A 21,257-nucleotide genomic window follows, 5' to 3' on the forward strand; every position below is an offset into this window, starting at 1 on the left:
TGGAATCTTTGGGAGGCTCTAACCTGTTTTCTGCAGCCACTCCTTTTAAAAACATGGAGCCCTTTCATTTTTTCCAGGAAGTAGCACAAAGCTTGCCTGCAATTCTGATTGAACAAGTTGCCAAATTTAATTTGGGAGACAATCCACTTATTTAAAAAACCTTCAGAAAATAAAATACAGAATCTTGAAATTTGGATTTATGATCCTTTAAAAAAAGTACTTTATGTCCCTAGGCCTCTGTAAGAAAACAGAAACCCTGTGCTATGAAGAGTACTGTTCCTCAAGCTGTTACTTTGTAGATTCTCTCAATTTTGTAAAGGCTGAGATCCCAGTGGCTCTCAGAGATGGCTCCTGCAGCCCCTTTCAGGGTCTTGACTCGTTGTGGGATGGCAATTCGGAGGTTGATAGCAGCTGAACATGAATCCGCTGTAGCAGGAACAGGCTCACAATCAGCTCACACTCAGGCTCAAGCAAGAAATACGGTTTTCTTTTCCAAGTTATTTTGCATGCATTAGAAACAATAATTATTTCTGCTTCATTATAACTGCTCTTGAACCTTTTCTGATACCTTGGACTTTTGGAAATGGTTTCCTTATTCAAAGGCTGCAAGACTGGCCCATGTTATCAAAATATACCTGGGCTTCCCTGTTTTAATGCAGAGTGCAGTAATGAAAATAATAGGATCTGTTTGCTTAGTAGAACAAAGGGGATTTTAACAATAATGTTTACTAACACTCCCCATTTTCAAGTATACAGATTACTTGGACTGAATTGTTTTGCAACAGTGTTTACTTACAGAAGTGGCTTTATGTTCAGTTTGTATTTTAAAATCTGACTATTGAGCTCTTCACATACTGAACATCTTTTTATCAACAAACTGAAATTGCTTGTTCAGGTCCAAGAGTTTTTAATGTGATCCATCATGTCATTGTTTTCTGACTCGTTTGCTGGTACAGAATATCCATTGTAAATTGCCATTTTATGTTGAAGCACTGGAGAGTGGTTACTTTGGGGAGCGACGCGCTCTTTGCACAAAGGAAGGAGCTCTAATGAGCTACTGTTGTTTATTTTTCTATAATATAATTAATTGGGTTCAGTAAATAATGTAGCATCTGTTGTTACACTGTGTGGGGAAATGTCAAAACAGCGAGATAGTAAGCAGGTGGTTGAGAATGGAGAGGGAGAAAATTAAAATAGAATCTATTTAAAATATAATCTCATAGTAGATGAGCAAAAATGAAGTCAAGTTCTATGTATAAATATTTATACTGAGATATAATTTGCTCAGAGGTGTGTGTGTAAGAAGTAGACTATTTAAAAGCCTTTGTAATCTTGCTTCTGCCCAGTCCTTTCCCTGCAGTGTAATCACCCTCCATCAGTTTCTGCTATTAAATGACCTTGAGGGGGTTTCAAAGGCACAAATAGCAACTGTGTAAACTGAAAGTTCCTTGAAAATGGTTAAATCCCTGCCTGACTGCCTCTTCAGTTCAAAAAATTGTCTTTTAGGCACATTTTGGGACAGAGACAGAGGACAGAGAGCACAGACCTGGGTCCTGCCCTTGAATTTTTGACATCAGCAATGTTAGCAGGAAGACATTCGTACACATACGACTGTCATGTAGTGTCACTGCAATTTGAGGGCTGATTTCATGCAAGTTGTTGCAGAAAATGTGTTCACCTGTGCTTGGAACCATCTTCTTGCAAATACTATTACTACTACTACTGCCAACTTTAAATCTTCAAGCTCCCATTTCTGTTCTCCCAGTTTTCTTCTTTAATCATTCCTACTTTTATATTACTCTGTGTGTCTAATGTACATTCGTGGCATTTTTAATTGCATCTTTCAACAGTGTTTCAGTTTATTTATAGTAAATTTCTTGCATGTATTTCTTTTCACTCTAAACTGCCATTAAGAGTCCAGTCTACTGCAAATGGTCAATTACCATTGCAAGAGGAAGGCAATTTGACAAGTGCTTTTAAAGAAATACTTTTACTGCCTTTTAATTTATACCCTTTAAGGAAGCAATTGGCCACTTGACAATTATTCTCTCATTCAATTTTTTTCCAAGGCTTTCTGCCAAATGATTAAATTACGTATCCCATCGTGCATTAACTGTAGACCTAATAATACGTGTTATAAAGAAGGATTTATTTTAATTAGTTGTCTGGTGGGCTGTTATTAAGGAGTGAATAAAAATTATTTTGTCACTGAGATATAAAGGCTCTGGAGCACTGCGACACGTCTTGAAGTTCTAGAAGAAATAAAAAGAAAAGCTTTCTGCCCTTTTCTTCCTTTGCTGGCCCTGCAACCTGAAATGGTTGTTTTTCCTTCCCCAGGCCATCAGGCTGTCTCTGGAGCAGTCCTTGCCCCCCGAGCCGAAGGAGGAGAGCACCGAGTCTGTCAGCAAACTCCGCATCCGGACGCCCAGCGGAGAATTCTTTGAGCGGCGTTTCCTGGCCAGCAGCAAGCTGCAGGTTGTCTTTGATTTTGTAGCTTCCAAGGGATATCCTTGGGAGGAGTACAAGCTGCTGGGCACCTTTCCGAGGAGAGATGTGAGTAAATATACCTTTCAGGAATAAATCCCTCTGCTCCTTGCTCCTGTAGGGTAGATGGGCTGGGGTTTTATAGCATAGAAGGTGGAAGGTGTGCCTGGGTGTGTTCGAGTGCTGCCAAGCTCTAAGCCAGGTGCTGGCTGAGCAGTGCTGTCAGATGTTACACAGAGCTGTGAAACCTGCCTCCAGTGACATTGGAAAAAATCCTACATTTCAGAAAAAGTTGTGGACCATATTCAGTGAAAACTCGAATATGCTGAGCCAGCTTTGCTCACGTCCTGGTTTGAAGGAAGCTCCATCAGCACTGCTGGTGGTTCATGGTTTAGGTCTGTTATGGGCTGGTTTTGCCATTTGGATGCAACTTTATGTTATGAACAAGGCTCAGCATCAGATATTACCCAGTTATGAACTGTTAAGTACATCTTAATAAATATTTGATCCACCTGTTACATAACACCAGTAGATAATTACATCTCCTACCTTGAAATTGTATGATGAACCTGCTGTGGCTGATTTTCAGAATCAATACTGCTCACTGCTTACAATAGCCAATTAATTTCTGTTGATAAATCAACAGATCATTTTTGAGCTGGCTCCTAAATTTCTTTGAAAATCCACCTCTGTGTTTTCTGCACAAGTAAGCTTTCCTTCCTTATTTAGTCATTGCTACTTTAGCAAATGATCTTTAGCAAAGATCAGTGGGTCCAACTGTGCAGAAGCCCTGGATAAAAGGTGGAGGGAATGGGTACTGCAGATATGTCAGGACTGAACCAAACAGTGGTGGGTGAAGTTGAGCAGCTCTTTGGCCATACTGTCTGAGCACTGCAGAGGAGTGGGGCAGCTCTGGACCAGCTGGGGTCTTGTTTGCTGGGGGCATCTCCTGGTGACTGGTTAGGCCATTGTTCACCAAAGGAGTTCAGGAATTTGGGTTGCTTTTCCATTTTGTTTCCCATCACTGTCCCTGGAGGAAGTTCACTGGGAATGAGGCTCTGATCGACGTGTTTTCAGTAGTTTGTAACAGATACCTCTTGCTTTATCATCTTATTTGTAAGTTATCCAAAGGATAAGAAGCTCATCCTTAGCAAGCATAAAACCTTGTGAGTGAATGTGGTTTCTCACCCATTTTTGGCACCATTGTGAACAGGATTGCAGTGCTTGCAGCTCTTCTTCCACTTTGTCCTGTATTGGGAATCCTGATCAGTCAGACTGAGAAGTAGCGTTTAAGGAATCTCATTAATCACTAATTAACTTTACTCCTAAGGCATGCAGTATCATTTCCAGTGGAACCAAAGGCTAGAAATCACCTGTGTTTCCAGGATTACTGATGGTTCAGTGGAGTTGACAGAAGGAAAACAGTGTTTTGCAGTCTAAACAATGGGGTTTTGCATTTTAAATATTGTCCAAGTCATGCTTCTTCCCCACCTGTAACTTATTTCTGATGTAATACATATTTAATATAAAAGCCCTATAGGTGTATTACTCTTAACTTTTTGTTTTTCACTTTACACTGGCTGTTTCTATACTTACTCACATCATCATCATTACGAATGTTAGTCATCTGTAAAAAAACCTCAAAAATTTATCAGGTGAATCACGTAAGAACAAGTTTTAAAAAGAGTAGAAAAGAATAAAATACCACTGAACTAGAACAGGCTGGTATCAGTACCTCTGTGAAACTGGCAGGGAGAAAAGGCTGAGGCAGAGAAAGGAGAATTTAATGGCAGGGTCTGGAGCTGTTGGTCTGTTGTGTGGGAAGCAAAGACCCTGTCATCTTTTTTCTATGATTCCAACCTAATAATGCCATGTATGAGGAGTCACATAAATGATTCATGCTGATTGACTCAACCATGTATGAATCCCGTTGCCATTGTGACCACCAGAGCTACAACAGACAAAAAATATTCCCCAGGGGCTTGCTAACCACTGAGAACTGTAAATGACATCTGTCATGTTCCCCAGGTATGGAAAGTTGGAATTGTGCAACTCCATAGATTAAAAAAAATAAAAACTAGGCATTATTGAATGGCTTGGAAGAAGTAGAGTCAAAGTATGTCATTGCCTTGGGCTTTGTGGTCTGTAGTCTCTTAAAAATACACTGTAAGTTATCAGGACCCTTCTGCTGTCTGGAACGTTACAAACATGAATAGGAATCTGTGCTCCAAGGACAGAGCACTTGGGATGCTTGTGCTCCGGAAAAGAAGAGCGTTTAAAATGTCTGTGTTTAAACTATACATAACATTTTTGAAAAAAATATGTTTGAAAGTGTCAGAATTACTTTGCTGGAGTTTTGCTGCAATAAGATGAAAACATGTCTTCTAAAGTTAGTTTGTGGGTTTTTTCCCTTCCTAATCTGCTTTACAATAACATACACACCCCAAAAATTGTTTCTGTCTTATCCAAACAAGGGGATTATCTTCAACCAGATCAACATTTTCTTGTGCTAAACTTGTTAGAGCATTTTTACCTGCTGTTCAAAGCCATCAGACCTGATACAGTGTTGCTCAAGTATTTTTACATCTTTCATAAATAAAAATTCATTAGTTCTTAGTCCTGTGTTCAGTTGCTTACACAGATATCCTTAGCTAACTTAAAGTTGGTATCATAACCCTACTGTAAATACAAACTTCTACACATGAGTAAATACACAGATTAACCTTTTCCAGACACTACTTGTAGATTTTAAAGCAGCAGTGACATTCCAAAGCAGTTAAGCACATGCAGTGACTTGTTATTGGGTCTTTGTCACCGACTATGTTGTTCTTTCTACCTGTGCTGAAATGAGATATTAACCAGCTCCTCTCTCAGTTCCTCAGCACCACATCTTGTACCACCAGTGTGTGTCACAAATGTGAGCTTGGGGCAGCAGGGAGCTCGTGCCCCAGACTCTGGAAATGTTGGCAAGCACCTCTTTGGGAGTGAAAAGCTGTATTGTATTTCTTGGCGTTATTCTTAAGTACACCTGCAGAGTTTTCGTGGGAGCGAATGTGTGCGCTGTTAAATGTGTGTGCTGATTTCAGAGTTATGGTTCCCTTTCTTCCAGAAATCACATTCAGCTATAACAAAAAGAGCTTACTCTATGTGTATTAGTGTGCTCAGTCAACATGCTAGTTCAGTATTTAAGCCCCTCTCTCTCAAAAGCCTTCCCAAACTCAGACTTTGGTAGTCCTCTTGACCTCCCAGCTGCAAGATCCTCCTTCTCCCAGTGCTTTGGAGACCTCCAGATAATCAGTTCCTCACTTACTTCAGTTCTGGTGATGTGCACGAGTCTTCCTAAAACCATAAACATCTTACAGGGTGGGCATTTTACCCCACTTAGGCAAGAAGCTGAAGTGGACCAGGTCTAGCTGAAACTATAAGAGGAATGTGCAGAAATTTACCCAAAGTGGGTTTCAGCTGCCCTGCTAGGGTTAATATGTTTTATGGTGTCTCTCAGAAAGGGAGGGCCAGGCATGATTCCTCCTTCTAAAAGCTATATTTGAAAGACTGAATTTATTAATTTCTCATTAAAAAAATCAAAATAGCAAGCTATAATTTCTGCTGCTGATTTCTCCTTGAGGTGGAGCATTAGTTATGTATTTGAGAGTATGCCTTCTGCAGACATGGTATTAGAGACTTAAGCTCTTTATTTACTGTATCTGGAAGCCTTGGTAAGCCAAGACTTCTACAGTATTTCACATTTTATTTTTCTGAGCCACAGCTTAGGATCAGGTGGCAGTTAAGTCACTTAAGGTTATTTAAATGCATCTAAAATGTTGCTTAATAATTCAGAACCAGTTTGCTCTGTTTAGAGTATTAAGATTTTTTAAATCCTTTTAATTAACCAATTTCAACAGCAGTTTAAATAAACAGAAACAAAAAATCTCCCTTGAAAGGGCAGAAAATAAATTTAGCTCAAATTGTGTGTCAATTTAAATCAGATATTATCAGGATTTCAGTAAATTTAGGGCCAGGCAATTCATAGTTTTTGGAATATAGAGTAAGATATTTCTCCAAACCCAAATGTGATTGTTCATTCCTGTGCTTTGGCAGGAGTAATCCTCTTTGCTGCTCACGGTGGTGAAAATAATGCCACAGGATAGTGAGTTTAGCTGCAGCACTTGGTGTGGAGCCCTTCTGATGTTCTCAGAAAGGTGATGCTGGAGCATGGTCCTTATATTTTTATACCAGGTAGTTTGACAATTTTGTATATGAAGTTCTGGCAGCTCTTCTTTATAAGGGTTATTCTGAATTTTACCCTGTGCAGACTACTGCCTTCAGATAAGTTTTAAACTCATTAGGTCATGTTTAAACTCTCTAAATAGTTCATGAAAGAGTTAAATGTCCAGGACTATCTTTGACTTTTAACATTCTTCCCTCTAATCATGATCTTGATAGGAAATGGAAGAAAGATGTTATTGTGATAAAGGATTTGTGCAGTGTCACGGCTACACCCTACAGTATTTTTAGTAATTTCATGTAAATCAGAAAAGTAGCTTGAATATCTGTTTTATAGCAGAGGAGGATTTCAGATGAATGAGATATTTTTCCTGATAGGTTCAAAAATTTTTGAGAATCACATGTGATACCTGTAATTTTTCCAGTCGTTTCAGTCACTGATACTTAACCTTTCCTACTGCACAAAGTAGAAGTCGTCTCTTTTAATTCACATCATTTCAATTTTTCTGGCCATTGGTGTCATGTGCTTACTCTGATCTAGTTTACACAAGGCCACAGCCACCTACAAAGGTAGATCTCCCTCCTCCTATCATTGACAGCTTTCCTTAAGTCAATACTACCTGCCCTTGTCTTTCCTCTCCTTTCCAGATCTGTTGTTATTTTATTTATTCAAGCAGTTAGGTTTGGTTTAGTTAAGACACTGAGAAGTTGCCTAAGCAAATTGGCCATTCCAGGCTGGCATATTCCCATGCTTCTTTTGCAGCCTGATTTCTGACCGTTCTTCCTGATGGCTTGTAACAGTGGAGGGATTGGAAAGACCAACCTCGAGTGCAACAGGAAAGGACACTGGAGCATCTGTAGCTCCAGGCTTTCCTGCTCTTAACAAGTTGGTTGCTCACAAAGAATAATATCACAGTCTTCTGGTCAGCACTTAAAAAAAGGAGCAGGTGACGTTCTTGCTCTGGTGGAGTCAGTGACAGCACCTGAGAGAACCCTGAGTATGTTTTGCTTCTTGAAACGTGGAAATATAATTTCCATATCGGTAGTAAAAAATTCTGTCAATATTACAGAAAGATTTTTCACAATGTTTTCTTCAGAAGGACAGACTTGATGTGTTTTTTTTCAGACCCTGTCTTTACATAAGTAACTGATCCAAAGCGAAGGATTAAAGCCCTTCGTGTATCAAGTCACTGAAAGGAGATCTCATCTCACAGATGTAAGAAAAGAAGTAGAATTGCATTCTGTAGATCAATATAGTTTCTGATCTCTCACAGCAGACCTATTTGAATACAGGGAATGTTTAACCAGTTTCAGGAAATAGGTGTGCATTTCAGATGAGCTCTTTTACTCGGGGCTCACTGGAGTGAGCGAGCATTCACCCAGCGCTGAATGCGCGACGCGGAGCGCGAGCTCTCCGTGAATCATCCTCATTAGTTAGCCCAGTGACTAATGCCAGCCGTGGGATTAATGTATTCCACCCAACAGCCCTTCAGCGCACATCCCTCGCACCCAAAGTCCTCTTTTATTCAGCACTGCCCCATTTTACGAAACATTTATTTCGGGGGAGGCGCGTTATTGTTCGCAGGAAGATGCCTTAGTTAAGCTGCAGAGCTTTGCTCTTGCACATGACATTATCCAGCATAAACAGGGGCTAAGATATTTCGTACTTTTTTCTCCAGAATTCATGTTTAATATCCATTCTGTGGACCTTTTTTTTGACCCATGTAGGAAGAAAATGAAATGATAAAATACCAATAGAGAGCCTTTGTACTAGTATGATACTAAGACCGCTGTGTCTGGTTACCAGAAAATTTAATGATCTCCTGCTGTTTTGGTAATTGCCTAAGTAATGCATCAGACTAAATCACCAAAGCAGTCCTAGGCACTCTCTTTATTCCATTTACCTATCTACCAATCACAATGTTATACTGTAGATATCATTGTGATATCTGAACATCTTAATCCTTTGAACTAGTGATAAAAATCCTTTTGGGTTGTTTTTTCATGCAATTATAATTAAGCTCACATGAATCCAATCCTGGGTTGTTCTTCTGTGTCTGTGTTCCCATCCATTCCCTTCTGGGATGTATGCAAAGCAAAGTTCTTACAGTTCATTGGGAGCATTAAATGTATTTATACGTTTTCAAACTTCCAGAGGATGTGGCTGTTTGCTTCTTTCCAGCTTTTCATCGATCTCCAGAGTGAAAGCTCTAGTATTTCTGGGGATATCATCTTTTTTCTGTGTAGCTAGCGCACTTAAAAATAATCAAATACGTGAATAATTGTTAGTTCACTGTAAGCACACAGGCAGCAGTGCCTACAAGTAATGGACTGTTTTGCTCCCTGGCACAGCAGAAAGGATGCTGAACATACAGATGCTCTCATCTGTAAATGCCAGTGCTTAAACTTTCTCTGCTCAACAAGAAAAATGAAGATAAATAGTGTGAGGGAGAAAGTAGTGGAGCTCCTCTTCCTGCAGGTGCTTTGTCAGGAAAAGACGAGATCCAGGGTTTTCTGTCAGCTTCTCTTTTCCTGAGGAACTGCCTAAAGAAGTCCTAAATAAATCTAAGATTTCAAACCAGAAAGAAGGAAAGCAGAAAATCTGAGGAGAGCTTTACACCACCCCTCTCTTCCTCGAAGCCTGAAGTCCTTCAGTCCTGGAGTTGTTGCCACTGTGGGACCATTAATGTCCAGGTCAGGACCTGCATGTGACTCCCACTGACTCCAACTCCATCTTCTTGCTCTCAAGGCAACTTGTGTAATACTTCAGCACCATTAGCACCACAACAATAAAAGTCACATTATTCAGAGAGGCTTTTCTTAATTGAAATGCTTCAGTGTTTGCGCTTCTGCCAAAAGGAAAGAGCGGACTGGTCGTCATTGAAAATGAGCTGTTTGAAAGGCTAGAGGGACATGCTGCCTTTTTGTAGTGATTTTTTTAAAGTGAGCTTAGTTCTTGGAAGGAAATATAAAACACATGTTCAGTGATGTTGGTAACTGGATGTATTTTGGCCATAATTTGGGCAAGTACTGATCACTAAACAAAATTTCTGGCCCTTGGCTAAGAGGCACAGAACTGCCTCAGAGCTACTCAGGTGTATACAGCCCTTCCTAAGGCCTTTTGTTGGAAAGTAGATAAACTACAGTCATGTATTTCTTTCATTACTCACTGATTTGGGTAAAAATCTGGTATTTTTAAAAACATCATTAACATTGGGGCTTTATATAGTTTTGACAAAAAAAAAAAAAAAATTTCCTTTTTATGGGGCTTTTAAGCTTTGTTTTGCAAATATGAGGTATTTATTCCAGCTGAAAAATCAGATTTTCATTTAGAACTTTTAAAAAGCACTAGATAATCCAGGTGCCACTATGCAAATATAGCAACACTGAGCTTGGGATTATCCTTGTTATCTGCACCACCCTGTTTTAAAAAACAGGGGAGAACACAGTTGCTGTCTTAATTTGCAGTCAAGTAAGTGCAAGTGCAAGAGAGGCTGGTCAGCCTTCACTGATTAAAATCTATGCAGCAATTTAATTTTTTAAAATATATAAATTATGTTAAGGCAATGAAAACTTTGACTCTATGTCAAGGTTGGCTGCATCTTGCAGCAGTGCACGGCTTTCCAAGGGAAAAATGAGAAGCAGGCTCAAAGTAGAGGATACAGCATCACAGTTTGCTGTTTTATCAACAGCTGCTACTTTGCTTCGTAAATGTATTTTTAAATATGCTTAATCTAAAATATGTTTGGAGGAAACCTCTCCAGTGCGTGATGTGTTGGATTAAAGCTTTGTATTTGGATCGAGGCTACAAGTCTTTTACTATGACATATTTTTCCTTGTTTGTGACGGCTTTCTTCAATTCAGATGTAAATTATCTCCAAGTTTATTCAACTAAGCCCAATCTAATTGCATATAGTCCTATAAAGTAACTCTACTTTTGTTTGTTGCTCACGTTGAGCGTATTATCTGTGTAACCCAGAGATATTTCAATAGGTAGAAAGGATTCACTGTATTTGTTTGTATGTCACTCTGAAAATATAGTTTTTTAAACAGATCTGGTACTTTACCAGGTGTGCCTTTAAGTAATTTCCATTGCATTTATACTTTAGGAGGATTAGGAAGGAGAGTAAAAGAACTCTTTGTCCGTTAGATTCATTAAATGTATTCATGCGTGTGTAAGGGCTATAGAGGCTGTGCTGCTCGGGAATCAGATCCTTGTCCTAGGGTGGAGAGAAAGGTGAAGGGTGTGATATTTACTGCTTGTGTAAGTGTCATAATAATTGTGTATTTGATTCTTTATTTTTAAATTACCTTCCTGGGCATTAAGCCATTTCTTTTTTGTATTTACCTTTTCCCCATAGAGTTAGGGAGGGTAAGGAGCCACACCTTGCAAGTGGTAGAAGTACAGCTGCTCAGGATGTGAGTGTGTAATAGAACAGATAGGCCAGCAAAGGTGAAGACAGAAATAACTCTGATGTTATTCTAGAAGGAAAAAGACCCTGCTATAAAAATGTATTGAAATGTTGTTTAAACTAGCATTAGTTTTCCAGTTTGGTTTATCTAAAAACCCCGTTAATTTTATTCAGAATGAAGTGTAAGCAGCTACTACATTCTTACCGGCAGAGTATAAGATTTAACATCACTACCTTGTGCCTTGCAGAGTCATCATAAATAATTTGAACTTCTAAGTGGCACGGAAGTACTTCAACTAGCTAGTGCTTAGTTGGAATAATCACCACAGAATTCACTTAAACAAATACTTATTTAAATTATGACCTCCCTGGCACCAAACCGACATTGGTTGTGTAACAAACCTCTTTAAAAGATGAAGCCATAGCTCCAGCGCGCCAAAACCCAAGGTTCCATAAAACTGAATCCATAGCTGGAATAAAAGTTTTGTTTATCAGCTTAAACCTATTTCAGTGAAAGCAGCTCAATGGCAAGATCTAACACTGGCAGAAATAAAAGTCCTGTAGTCCTCTGGTCATGTTGCCCAGAGAAATCTTCCCTGAAGGGAGGCGAGTGTTAAGGTTTGCACAGAAAGTCATTTGCCTGAAGATAAAATCTCCTGGGGCACTCTCTGTGCTCAGGGCTTTGGGACAGCCCTGAATGCACCTGCATGGTATTGTGCAGGGTTCTGAGCTTGAATGTCAGTAATTTTGCTGTCACTTGTGTTATGCTCTCAGCTTCTGGGCATTGAGTCCCTCTTCTGCCACCCTCCTCACTGGATGAGCTTGGAGCACTTTACAGTCTCTTTTCAAGGGGTTTTAGTTCATGTTCCATTATAATATAAAGTATTAGGCATTAGCAAACCCACAAAAGATTTGGAAAACACATTCAGCTGGTTTCACAGTGTGATGCATGAGGTGACTCCTGGAGTGTGTGCATACGACTGGTAGAAAGTCAGTTATTGTAGGACTTGAAGATAACAGATTTAAATGTCCCTTTAGCATTTGCTGAGGCCTTTAATGCTGAAGGTGAATTTTGCAGCCTTACAATGAAGTGTTCATTCTGCCCCATAGGTGGAACAGATGAAATCAGATTCAATATATAAATGTACTACGATGATTTTCTGTGTAATTGGTAACAGAATAAATCTTCAACTAATAAAGGTGTAGGGCTTTGGGACAGTGTAACTTTTATCGTGTGAAGGGCTGTTTTGGAAAGAGCATCATGCATTGGCATCAGAGCCAAAGGGTATCAGCTCTGAAGTGGGCTCCAGAAGTTATACTGAAGGTAATGAAACAAGGCACACAGATAGGCATCTAAAGGCATTCTGTACTTTTCATTATGAAATAATGCACATATAAGTGTGTAAATAATAAATATAAGTGAATGAGATTCAGTAGAACACTACACTGAACACACCTTTGCAGGCTACAGCTCTTTCCTTTGATCTCTGTTACAGATCATTCTTTGGTTTCTAATTATTTTTAAAAATTAAGTAAGTTAGAATGCACCTTACCTCTTATCCTTCATAAATTTACAAGACAAACCATTCCTTTTGTTAGGAGTTGTGTTCACTAATAAGGCTTCTTTTCTTCGTAGTAAACAACATATTTGCAAGCCACAAATAACAAAGTAGAAGCTGCAGAAGGGTTGTGGTGTGATAATTAAGTACAATGGCGATCCATATGAACAGAAAATGCCAAGGAGCTAAAACAAAGCAACAACAGCTTTGTTTGTTGACAGATGTAGGAGCCATATTGTTAGTTAATTGGGTAATGGTGTAAACATTTGCAAACTCCGCTGTCCCTCAGTGAATTAAGCAGCACACTGAAATGATGGTGAAAAGCTGCACAGTCCTTGTGCTGCAGGTACTCCAGAAGGCTCCTAGGACCCTTCTCACTGAGGAAGGAGCATCATGTGTTGTTATTTAAGGCACTTGAAGTTTGCAAACCTTAGACTAGGATGTGTTTCTTGAATTATGCTCAAGTGAATAGCACATTTCCATATGGTTGCAGCCTGGAAAGTTGTGTTCACTGCCTAGGCATACCTTTGAGATTTTTTTTTTTTCTCCAAGTGTAAAAGAGATGTGTTAGGATTTTCCTGCCTTTTCTTGCAAAGGAAAAAAAAAAGGCAAATGAGAAGCCCCAATAAAATGGTTGCGGGATTTGAAAATAGAGATGTCTAAATTAATGCAGGCTCATACTGAAAAGAAGGAAAATTGCTTCTCTCGGGTGCCCAATGTCTCAGAAGCTGTGAATTGCACAGACCCCTCTTTACCTCACTCACTGTTCAGTAACAGACTGTAGCAGAATACCAAAACATTTAAAAAATGCTACAAGATACTTAATTAGCATACTTCTGTAATCACAAACTTAAATGCACTACTTTGGCTGTTTTTTACATAACAGGTTTGCTTTCGTGGATAATAACCTTTCAATAATTCAAGCAGCATCTGTGCAGGAATGCATAATTGGACTGTAGATAATAGGAATCTAAAATTGAGTCTGGTTTTTGTAAATTATTCTTCTCTTCAGACATTTAGAAGTAGCTCACCACAGTACATGAAGTTTAGGAAAATACGTTCCTGCTTTGGGAATAAAAATAATGCATCTGTTTGGTTTTTGGGGTTGGTTTGGTTGGGTTTTTTAATTATGCCATTTAAAAAAAAAATCTGGTGCAGTCAGATGAAATTACACTGATTTTGATGGTCTTAGGACGTGATAAGCCTTGAATGTTTGTTTAAATAATAATTTTTCCTTAATTATTCACAAAGACAATAGAAATGCAAATATATTTCAAGGGTGCCTGATTTAGTTGGGGGGAGAGAATGAGAAGCAATACTATTTTTGTTAATAGTAACAGGATTAGTAAATTGGGCTTTTAAGAAAATCACATGAACATTTGTTATTAATTCATAGCATTTCATGTGCCGTACCCTTAATGTTTTCAAAAAACATTTTTAGAAAGAAGTGGCATGCTGTGATCATAGATGAAGCAAATTTAACTTTGGAAAAAATGTTTGTTGGCATGCATCTGCATTTATGCCTATGGCATATGACTAATAATCTATTATTCACAAGCAGACTTCTGATAACTGCTGTGCTCACACAGCAAAATAAATGACAACAGAATTACCAGGGAAAAGAAGTTTAAAAATGGAAGTGAAATATTTCAGAAGATGGTTCATCTTTCTACATGAAGCTTTGAATGTCAGAAGGACACTGATTGTCATTAATTTGTCTATATAAGCAAATATATTGTGTTATAACCACACAATTAAACAGTTTTCTCCCAGCCTGGGATGATTGAGGTGTCTGGAAAGCACTGAAGTGAGTGAAAGCTGGGTGTTCCACCACGTGACTTGGAGCAAGAAAGGGAGTAGGAAAATAAAAGTTTCCCTTTTCATTGGAGAGATCCTATTGGGTTGGCTATGCTGCTTGCACCATCAGTTTGACTGAAATTTTGGGATGATTATCTAGGAGTGCAGTTTTATTTTTCATCTTAACTCGTGTTCTAGTAAACCTTTCGAAAGTTCTTAACTTTAACAAAAATATATTCATGCATTAGTTTATGGTAAAGAACCAGACCTTCTTGGAATTAATGTCAGGGATTCTGTTTTTTTATTATTCTGTTCATTGTTATTAAGAACTAATAACAACAACAGAAAACACAATATATATTTCTGAATCTGCATCCTGGAAAATAGTACTCACTACTTCAGTTATCACCGATGGAGCAACTCACAAATCCTCCCAGTGAAAGTCTGCACTGTGAAGATAAACAATTCAAAAGTCTACTTACACATATCTTTGTGTTCATGTATTTACAGGTGACCCAGCTGGATCCAAATAAATCATTACTGGAGGTAAAACTGTATCCTCAAGAAACCCTTTTCCTAGAGGCAAAAGAATAGATCAAACAAGATTGTAGGACTAATCATCCTTTGATAAGCCAGAGGCACAGCATCGAGAGGAAGACTTCTCTGAGCACCACCTTGTACTGACACCCAGCTCAATTCCATGTCATAAACCTGCCTCTTGCAAGAATCCTGAAAAATCGAAAAAACAAACATAGCTACTTAAAGTCTCACATATGAGTATATGTTTCCAACCTCATTTAAATGAGCAGAGGATAAAGTTCTGCTATGAACACTGAACATTATGATTCTGTTGCTCACTTATCATCCAGCTTTTGTTATAATTAATGCACTGTTAAAATTGTTAAGTAGAGTGATTGTTAAGTAGAATTTTTACTCCTCAAATGCCCCTTTTTGACCAAGAAATCTTGGACATTTCTGCCTGTACTTTTGACACTAGAATGCTGTATATTTGATATCTCACTGAGCCAGTGCTCTCATATATATGCATTTTATTTCTGTGTTTGAATTTCTACTTTGTCAACTAATTTTAAAAGGCAGAAAAAAAAATTAATGGGACATTCTCAGCCATGGAAATTTAACAGTATTATAGTAGAAAGCATATAATTTTTGTTAGTACTTTCTGACTTCTTTGATAAGATGTAAGGTTTTGTTTGGAGAATATAGTTTGACATATATGCGAGATATTTATTTACTGGTTCTGCTTTGGGTCTCAGTTCCAATTCAGTTTAGGAAGTATTTTCCATTACGTTGCAGTGTGAAACTGCTTATTGCATGATGTGAATATTTAAATAACATTAGACGTGGCCAGTACCAGAAACCTGGTATCTTGCCAACACTTCAGGAATCAGCTGATATTGAATATCAGCTGTTAAAAACCTTTCAAATACCAGATACAAAAGTTCTTTATTTCTCCTTGTGAAAGAAAGGGCAGTTCCCATTTTAGCAGTTTTTCTTCATTCTGGCACTTGCTTGTCTCCTATTACTCTGCTGGTTTAAAGCACCTTGTTTGGTTCATCAAACAATGGGTATTTTGAGGGGTGGTGTAATAAGAAATCTGCCTTATTGTTGCACACTTTGGACATTTTAACAATACATTATTGATCCCATCTCAAATTAAAGAAATCGTAGTTCTCTTGTCTGAAATGGATGCACCAGCTACCTGCTACCTGACGTGGAAAAATCTGGTACTTGAAATTTCTCAACCATAGAATGAGCATACTGAGGCTAAGACCATAACGTGCAGTTGATGCCAAACCTGCATCAAAACTGGTTTGTTTGGGTTGGGGTTTTTTTCCCTTCTTCCCCCCGCTTTTTTGTTTGTTTGTTTTATCTCTGGGCTTGCAGGATAGTGCACAACAGCCCTACAGGGTCATCATCTGCTAAACTAAATTTTTTTTTTTTTTTCATTTAAAGCCTGGCACATTGTTTTCCATCTATGTTTATACGTAATTCATAGTGTTTATTGTAGCTGAATGAGTTCTGATTTGAAAATTTTATACTAAGCTAAAACCAGTTGCACACATCTTTTAGTCTTTCTTTTTTACTTTGGAAGGATGGTGGTATAAAATTAAATGTATGCCTATTATTAAGATGTTAGTGATGCTGATATATTGTTACCATTACCAAAAATGAGAATTTCTGAGTGGGCAAAGCCTTATTCTACCTTTTATAATTCTGTAATTAGTGAGTGCTACACCAGACACTTTTAGAAGTGAAGTATCTATGAAAAAAAAAAAAAAAAAAAAAAGGTTTAGAAGTGTAAGCAAATCCTAATAATTTGCAGTTCACAAATAAAAGAATTCCTAGCCAACAGAGCGATAAATGTATGTGTAATGGAAATCGAATGCAGATGCTTCATTCTGAACTTTGGTTTTCTTACCAAGAAAAATTCCACTGTGTTTATTAAATAAGAAATTAACATGGGTTGCAAATTGTGGTGATGCTGTTTCTACAAACAATCACAGTAAAACATACAGCAGGATTTTAAAGTGATCCATATCTTTTTTTTTTCTTCCTTCTAAGCTGGCTGTTGAGGAAAGGAGTTGCTGAAATAGTGCTTCACGAAGCAAAGCGACCTTCCAGCTAACTTGTTTATAGTAATCTGTTCTGTTTAACTTCTGTTTGATCTCATCAGGCTGTTCTCTCTCACTCAACTTGATTTCTGTATTTTGACTATATATTCTTTACTTTGATACTAGTTTTATAAAGTTATTAAATGTGGCTTGAATATTTGTTGAACTTGTTGAAGTCAGTGCTCCCAAGGTTGTTTGGCCTTTTTTTTTTTTTTTTTCCCCCTAAACTCTATTATTTTTTCCCCTCATTTTGTTCATATTGCAAAATACACTGTCATTATCAAAATGTTCTAATGATAATTAACTGGAAGTGTTCGAAGTGGTGGCATTTCTGCCCTCTGATATAAAGTTTTTGAGATGAGTATACAGGGATCATTCTGCCACAACATAAACAAGTGTATCGCTCTTTAAATAAAACATTAATGATTTTGGTCCTTAAATACTTTGGGCCTGATTTCAAGAAGCAACCATGTCGAGTCACCTTTCTCAATCACACCATCAATGTAAACAAATCCCTGTGTGGAAATATTAATATTCTATGCCATGGTTTTCTGCTCTCCTGGTATTCACTTCACACGCTCTGCTGGCACGGATAATCCTCTAGTCATTCGAATTTTGTAATTCACTATTACCCCAGAACTGTAACACCGTTGCCACAGAGCACATCCCTGCTTCTGCCTTTTTATCTTCAGGTTCTTCACATTAATGGATTACCATTAAGGTGATTAATGCATTAGTTTTAAGTCTTAAGGAATTACTGTTGCTGAAAGGAATCCCGTGCGATGCGTCGGCTTCCGTTACTCGTGGGGTGAAGGTGGGGCACGCTCTGGCTCTGGGAGAAACTTTCTGCCTGTTGACAGTGGTGTTTGAAATCATTCTTAGAGACCATGCAGAGCACGAGGGTTTGCTCTCTGCACGTGTACCCTTCGGCTCAGTGGGAGTGCTGAGGATGTTCCTAGTGGAGCTGTGTTGGGGGGTTTGTCTGTTCGTTTTAATGTAGCAGAAGAGGACTTTGGCTTTCATAAACTGTACCTACTCGGTGACATCAGAAACTTACAATAAATTTTCAATTGCAGCAATATTTTTACTAAAGTTACATGATTTCACTCTTCCATATGTGGGGGGAAACCAAATCACAATATCCCAGAGTCACAGGACTGAAGCGCTTTGTTATCCAGGCTCCCTAAGCAATGCACGAGGAGATTTCGGTGCCTTAGAGCAGCTTCCACAGCAAGCACAGAACACAGGAGTGCAAGAGTCACTACCAGGCAGAAGCAGAACCTGCTTGGAGCAGTCAGCCAGAAATGCTAAAGAGGAGATGTTCTGTGTGTGCCATTCCCCCCTGGGACAAAGGCTTCCCCCTCTGCCGCCCTGCTCCTGAGTGCCCTCAGGCCAGGCACCAAGGGAAGCACCAAGACTTTCCACCATTTGACAAAGTAGAGGACGCATTTTTTATTTGGAAACAGTGATGGTGGCCTCCTCCAGAGGAGGAGTTTTCACTGATTGTAGCTCACACTTTGGTTTATCCAGTATTGTGATGGCCTGAGGAGGAACCAGTCCCTGTGCTGGACATTCCCTAGTCTGCCTCAACACCACCATAGCACAGCTGCTTTTTATTTGTGTGCTGCCCACTAGCAAAGCTGCTTGACTGCCAAAATACAGAATTCCTTTGAGGTCCATGAGAGGGAGGGTGCAAATCATTCTTTAGGCTGGCAGCTGGGTGCTTGCCTGGGGTGAGCCAATCCAGCCCTTGACAGTGGATGTTCATTGCGGCCATTGGTCTTTTTGAACAATGAGCTGAGGGTGGAAACTGGATGTTGATTCTGCACCTGAGTTTAGTTTTATTATTCTGTTTGTATAAAAGAGAAGGCAAGTGCAGTAGCCTTAATTATATTTTTTCTGGATGCATCATGAAAGTAAGTAGAAATTACTGTACGCTGTACACAGCATGAGACATTGTTCTCTACCTGAAACTATTTCCCCCACAGATGACAAAGGTGGAGGAATATCAAATTCAGCACAATATGTGTCAAGATCCAGGCACTTTTATGCTCAATTTAGTTTGATATAGATGTGTACTTCTGCCAGCAGAGCCATCCACCTTGCACTGGAACCAGGCAAACATTAAAAAGTGACATTTTTTTTTCCTGGAGCAGTTTTGAGGCTGATGCAGCTCACTGATGGGAGTCAGTGAAGATGAGGCTGCTCCCTCTGACAGCACTGCTGGTTTGTGTGGGTTGAAATCAATCAGACTTCTTAAAATATATGTTTTTATATATCTTATTACTGCGCTTGCATTTTACATAATTTTGGGGGGTTTTTTTTATTTATTTCTAGCAAATTAAATGCTATAAAGGTTTCACTGTCAGAAATTTCCTTAAATCTTGTCAAAGTCGGCAGCCCAGAATTCAGGAAATAAGAAGGCAGATGAAAGGTCCCTTGAGTGTGTGCGGTGAAGGCAAAGGCTCACTCCAGATCCAACTCTTTGGAGCCACTCCGGACCCAAGCACCCTAAAAGTTTCAAAGGGTTTTAATGTCTCTAGATAACAGAGAATCCATTCCTTAGTCAGGATTTTCCTCTGTGGATTCTTTTATGTGTAATAAAGACCGAAGTCACACTGCAGCCTTAATATAATTCAATTAAAATGTCACTCAACTGCTGGTTATAGAAAGAGGCTTCATTAGTTCCTGTGATTACAGAACTGCTGGTTAACAGGATGGTTATTTCGTACTTAGTACCACTGAGTTTCCTTTCTTGTTTTCCCAGCTCCATGTTGTGACAGTGTTCCGCGGGATTCCGCAGTTCATCACTGTTCCCTTTCGATCCACTCAAACTTGAATGGGATCGTGTTATTTATTAATATCAGCAGCTTTCTCCAGGTAGTGGTGTACCTTCAATAGCACAGGTTCCCACACAGATTCTTGGGGACGTGGTTGGAATCCTCTCACTGTGAAAATTGTTGCTTTCTGCTTCCAGCTATCAATCTCAGATAATGTTACTTTTGGGTTTTTTTCTCTCAAGAAAATATGTTTCCACTGTAGTAAACACCACTACAAATGACTAGCTTAATAAAAAGAGTCTTTTGCACCATAAATAAATATTAGTTTGATTATCTTCTGGCAGGTGTCCCGTTTCTGATATTTTTAATAATCCTTTACGTCTTTGGTAGTTGTTCCTTGCAGTCTGTCAGTTGTTTAATTCAGGATTTGTGTCTTCCAAAAGTTAAATTTCCATGGATTTTCTGTTTTTTTTTTCTAGTTTCCTACTCCGAGTGTGTCTTCCAATTACATCCTTTAATGTGCTGGTTCACACGGCCCAACTACTTCTTGTGAGCATTCTGTAGTCTGTTAAAGTCAGATGTTCTCTGAGGATCTAAGATAGTGTCTTCCAAAAGTTTTGGTTACAGTCTTAGTCTTTTACCTGTGACTTAAATTTCTCTTTGTTATCTTCCTTTTTATGCAGTTTTCTTCTAAAAGGGTAGTGCTACTCAGGTGATTTAAAAAAAAAAAAAATAAATTGTAAAGTAGTGAATATGTTTTCAGTCACCTTAAAATGTAGTTTCTATCATTTGATTTGCCTCTATGCTTTATTTATTCTACTCTCACAGTCCCCATTATCATGAGTTACTATCACTCCTAAGTGATGTATTTTATACCTTGTAATTATGGCATCCTGCTCACGATCTTGCCTTTTCTAAATTTACAGGTAGACCTCATTTGTTGTCATTTGAAAACTCACATTCTGTTGCAGCCATTTTAGGAGCTTAAAAATTACTCTAATGTGTACTTAGGAATATTTTTCATTTTGTCTAGGCCTATTTGCCTGTTTATGTGTCCTGATTAATTAAGACCGATTGCATAAGGGAAAGCGTTTCCTAACTGTGGTGGCAATGGAGAAGGGATTTTTTTTTTAATGGCAACTATAAACTCGCCGATGCAGAAGAACAAAACAATTTATAATTTTGTGGTTGTAACAAAGGAAAAAAAAAAGGGGGTGGGTGTGTGTGTGTATTTTTTAGACCTGAAGTATAATCTGCGATTTACAGAGAGCACTCCGTTGCTGAAAAAAACCTTCACGGTTTAGACGCAGGTGAGTCAGACGTCGTGTGGCTGTTGCAGTATCGTCTAACGTGGGAAAAACTCAACCA

General features: G+C 38.7%; 1 protein-coding gene across 4 annotated transcripts in view; it reads left to right on the top strand.

The window, feature by feature from the left end:
- Positions 1-18,188, top strand: part of FAF1 (Fas associated factor 1) — a 155,200-nt gene extending 137,012 nt beyond the window's left edge. For all 4 annotated transcript variants that reach the window (XM_040072650.2, XM_040072651.2, XM_040072654.2 and 1 more), the window contains 2 exons: positions 2,338-2,553; positions 14,987-18,188. In XM_040072650.2, the coding sequence (XP_039928584.1) occupies positions 2,338-2,553; positions 14,987-15,070 (300 nt within the window). In that variant the 3' untranslated portion in view covers positions 15,071-18,188. The remainder of the gene's footprint in view (positions 1-2,337; positions 2,554-14,986) is intronic.
- Positions 18,189-21,257: the final 3,069 nt, after the last annotated feature.

The sequence above is a fragment of the Hirundo rustica genome, chromosome 9 (assembly GCF_015227805.2).
Source record: "Hirundo rustica isolate bHirRus1 chromosome 9, bHirRus1.pri.v3, whole genome shotgun sequence".
Lineage (NCBI taxonomy): Eukaryota > Metazoa > Chordata > Aves > Passeriformes > Hirundinidae > Hirundo > Hirundo rustica.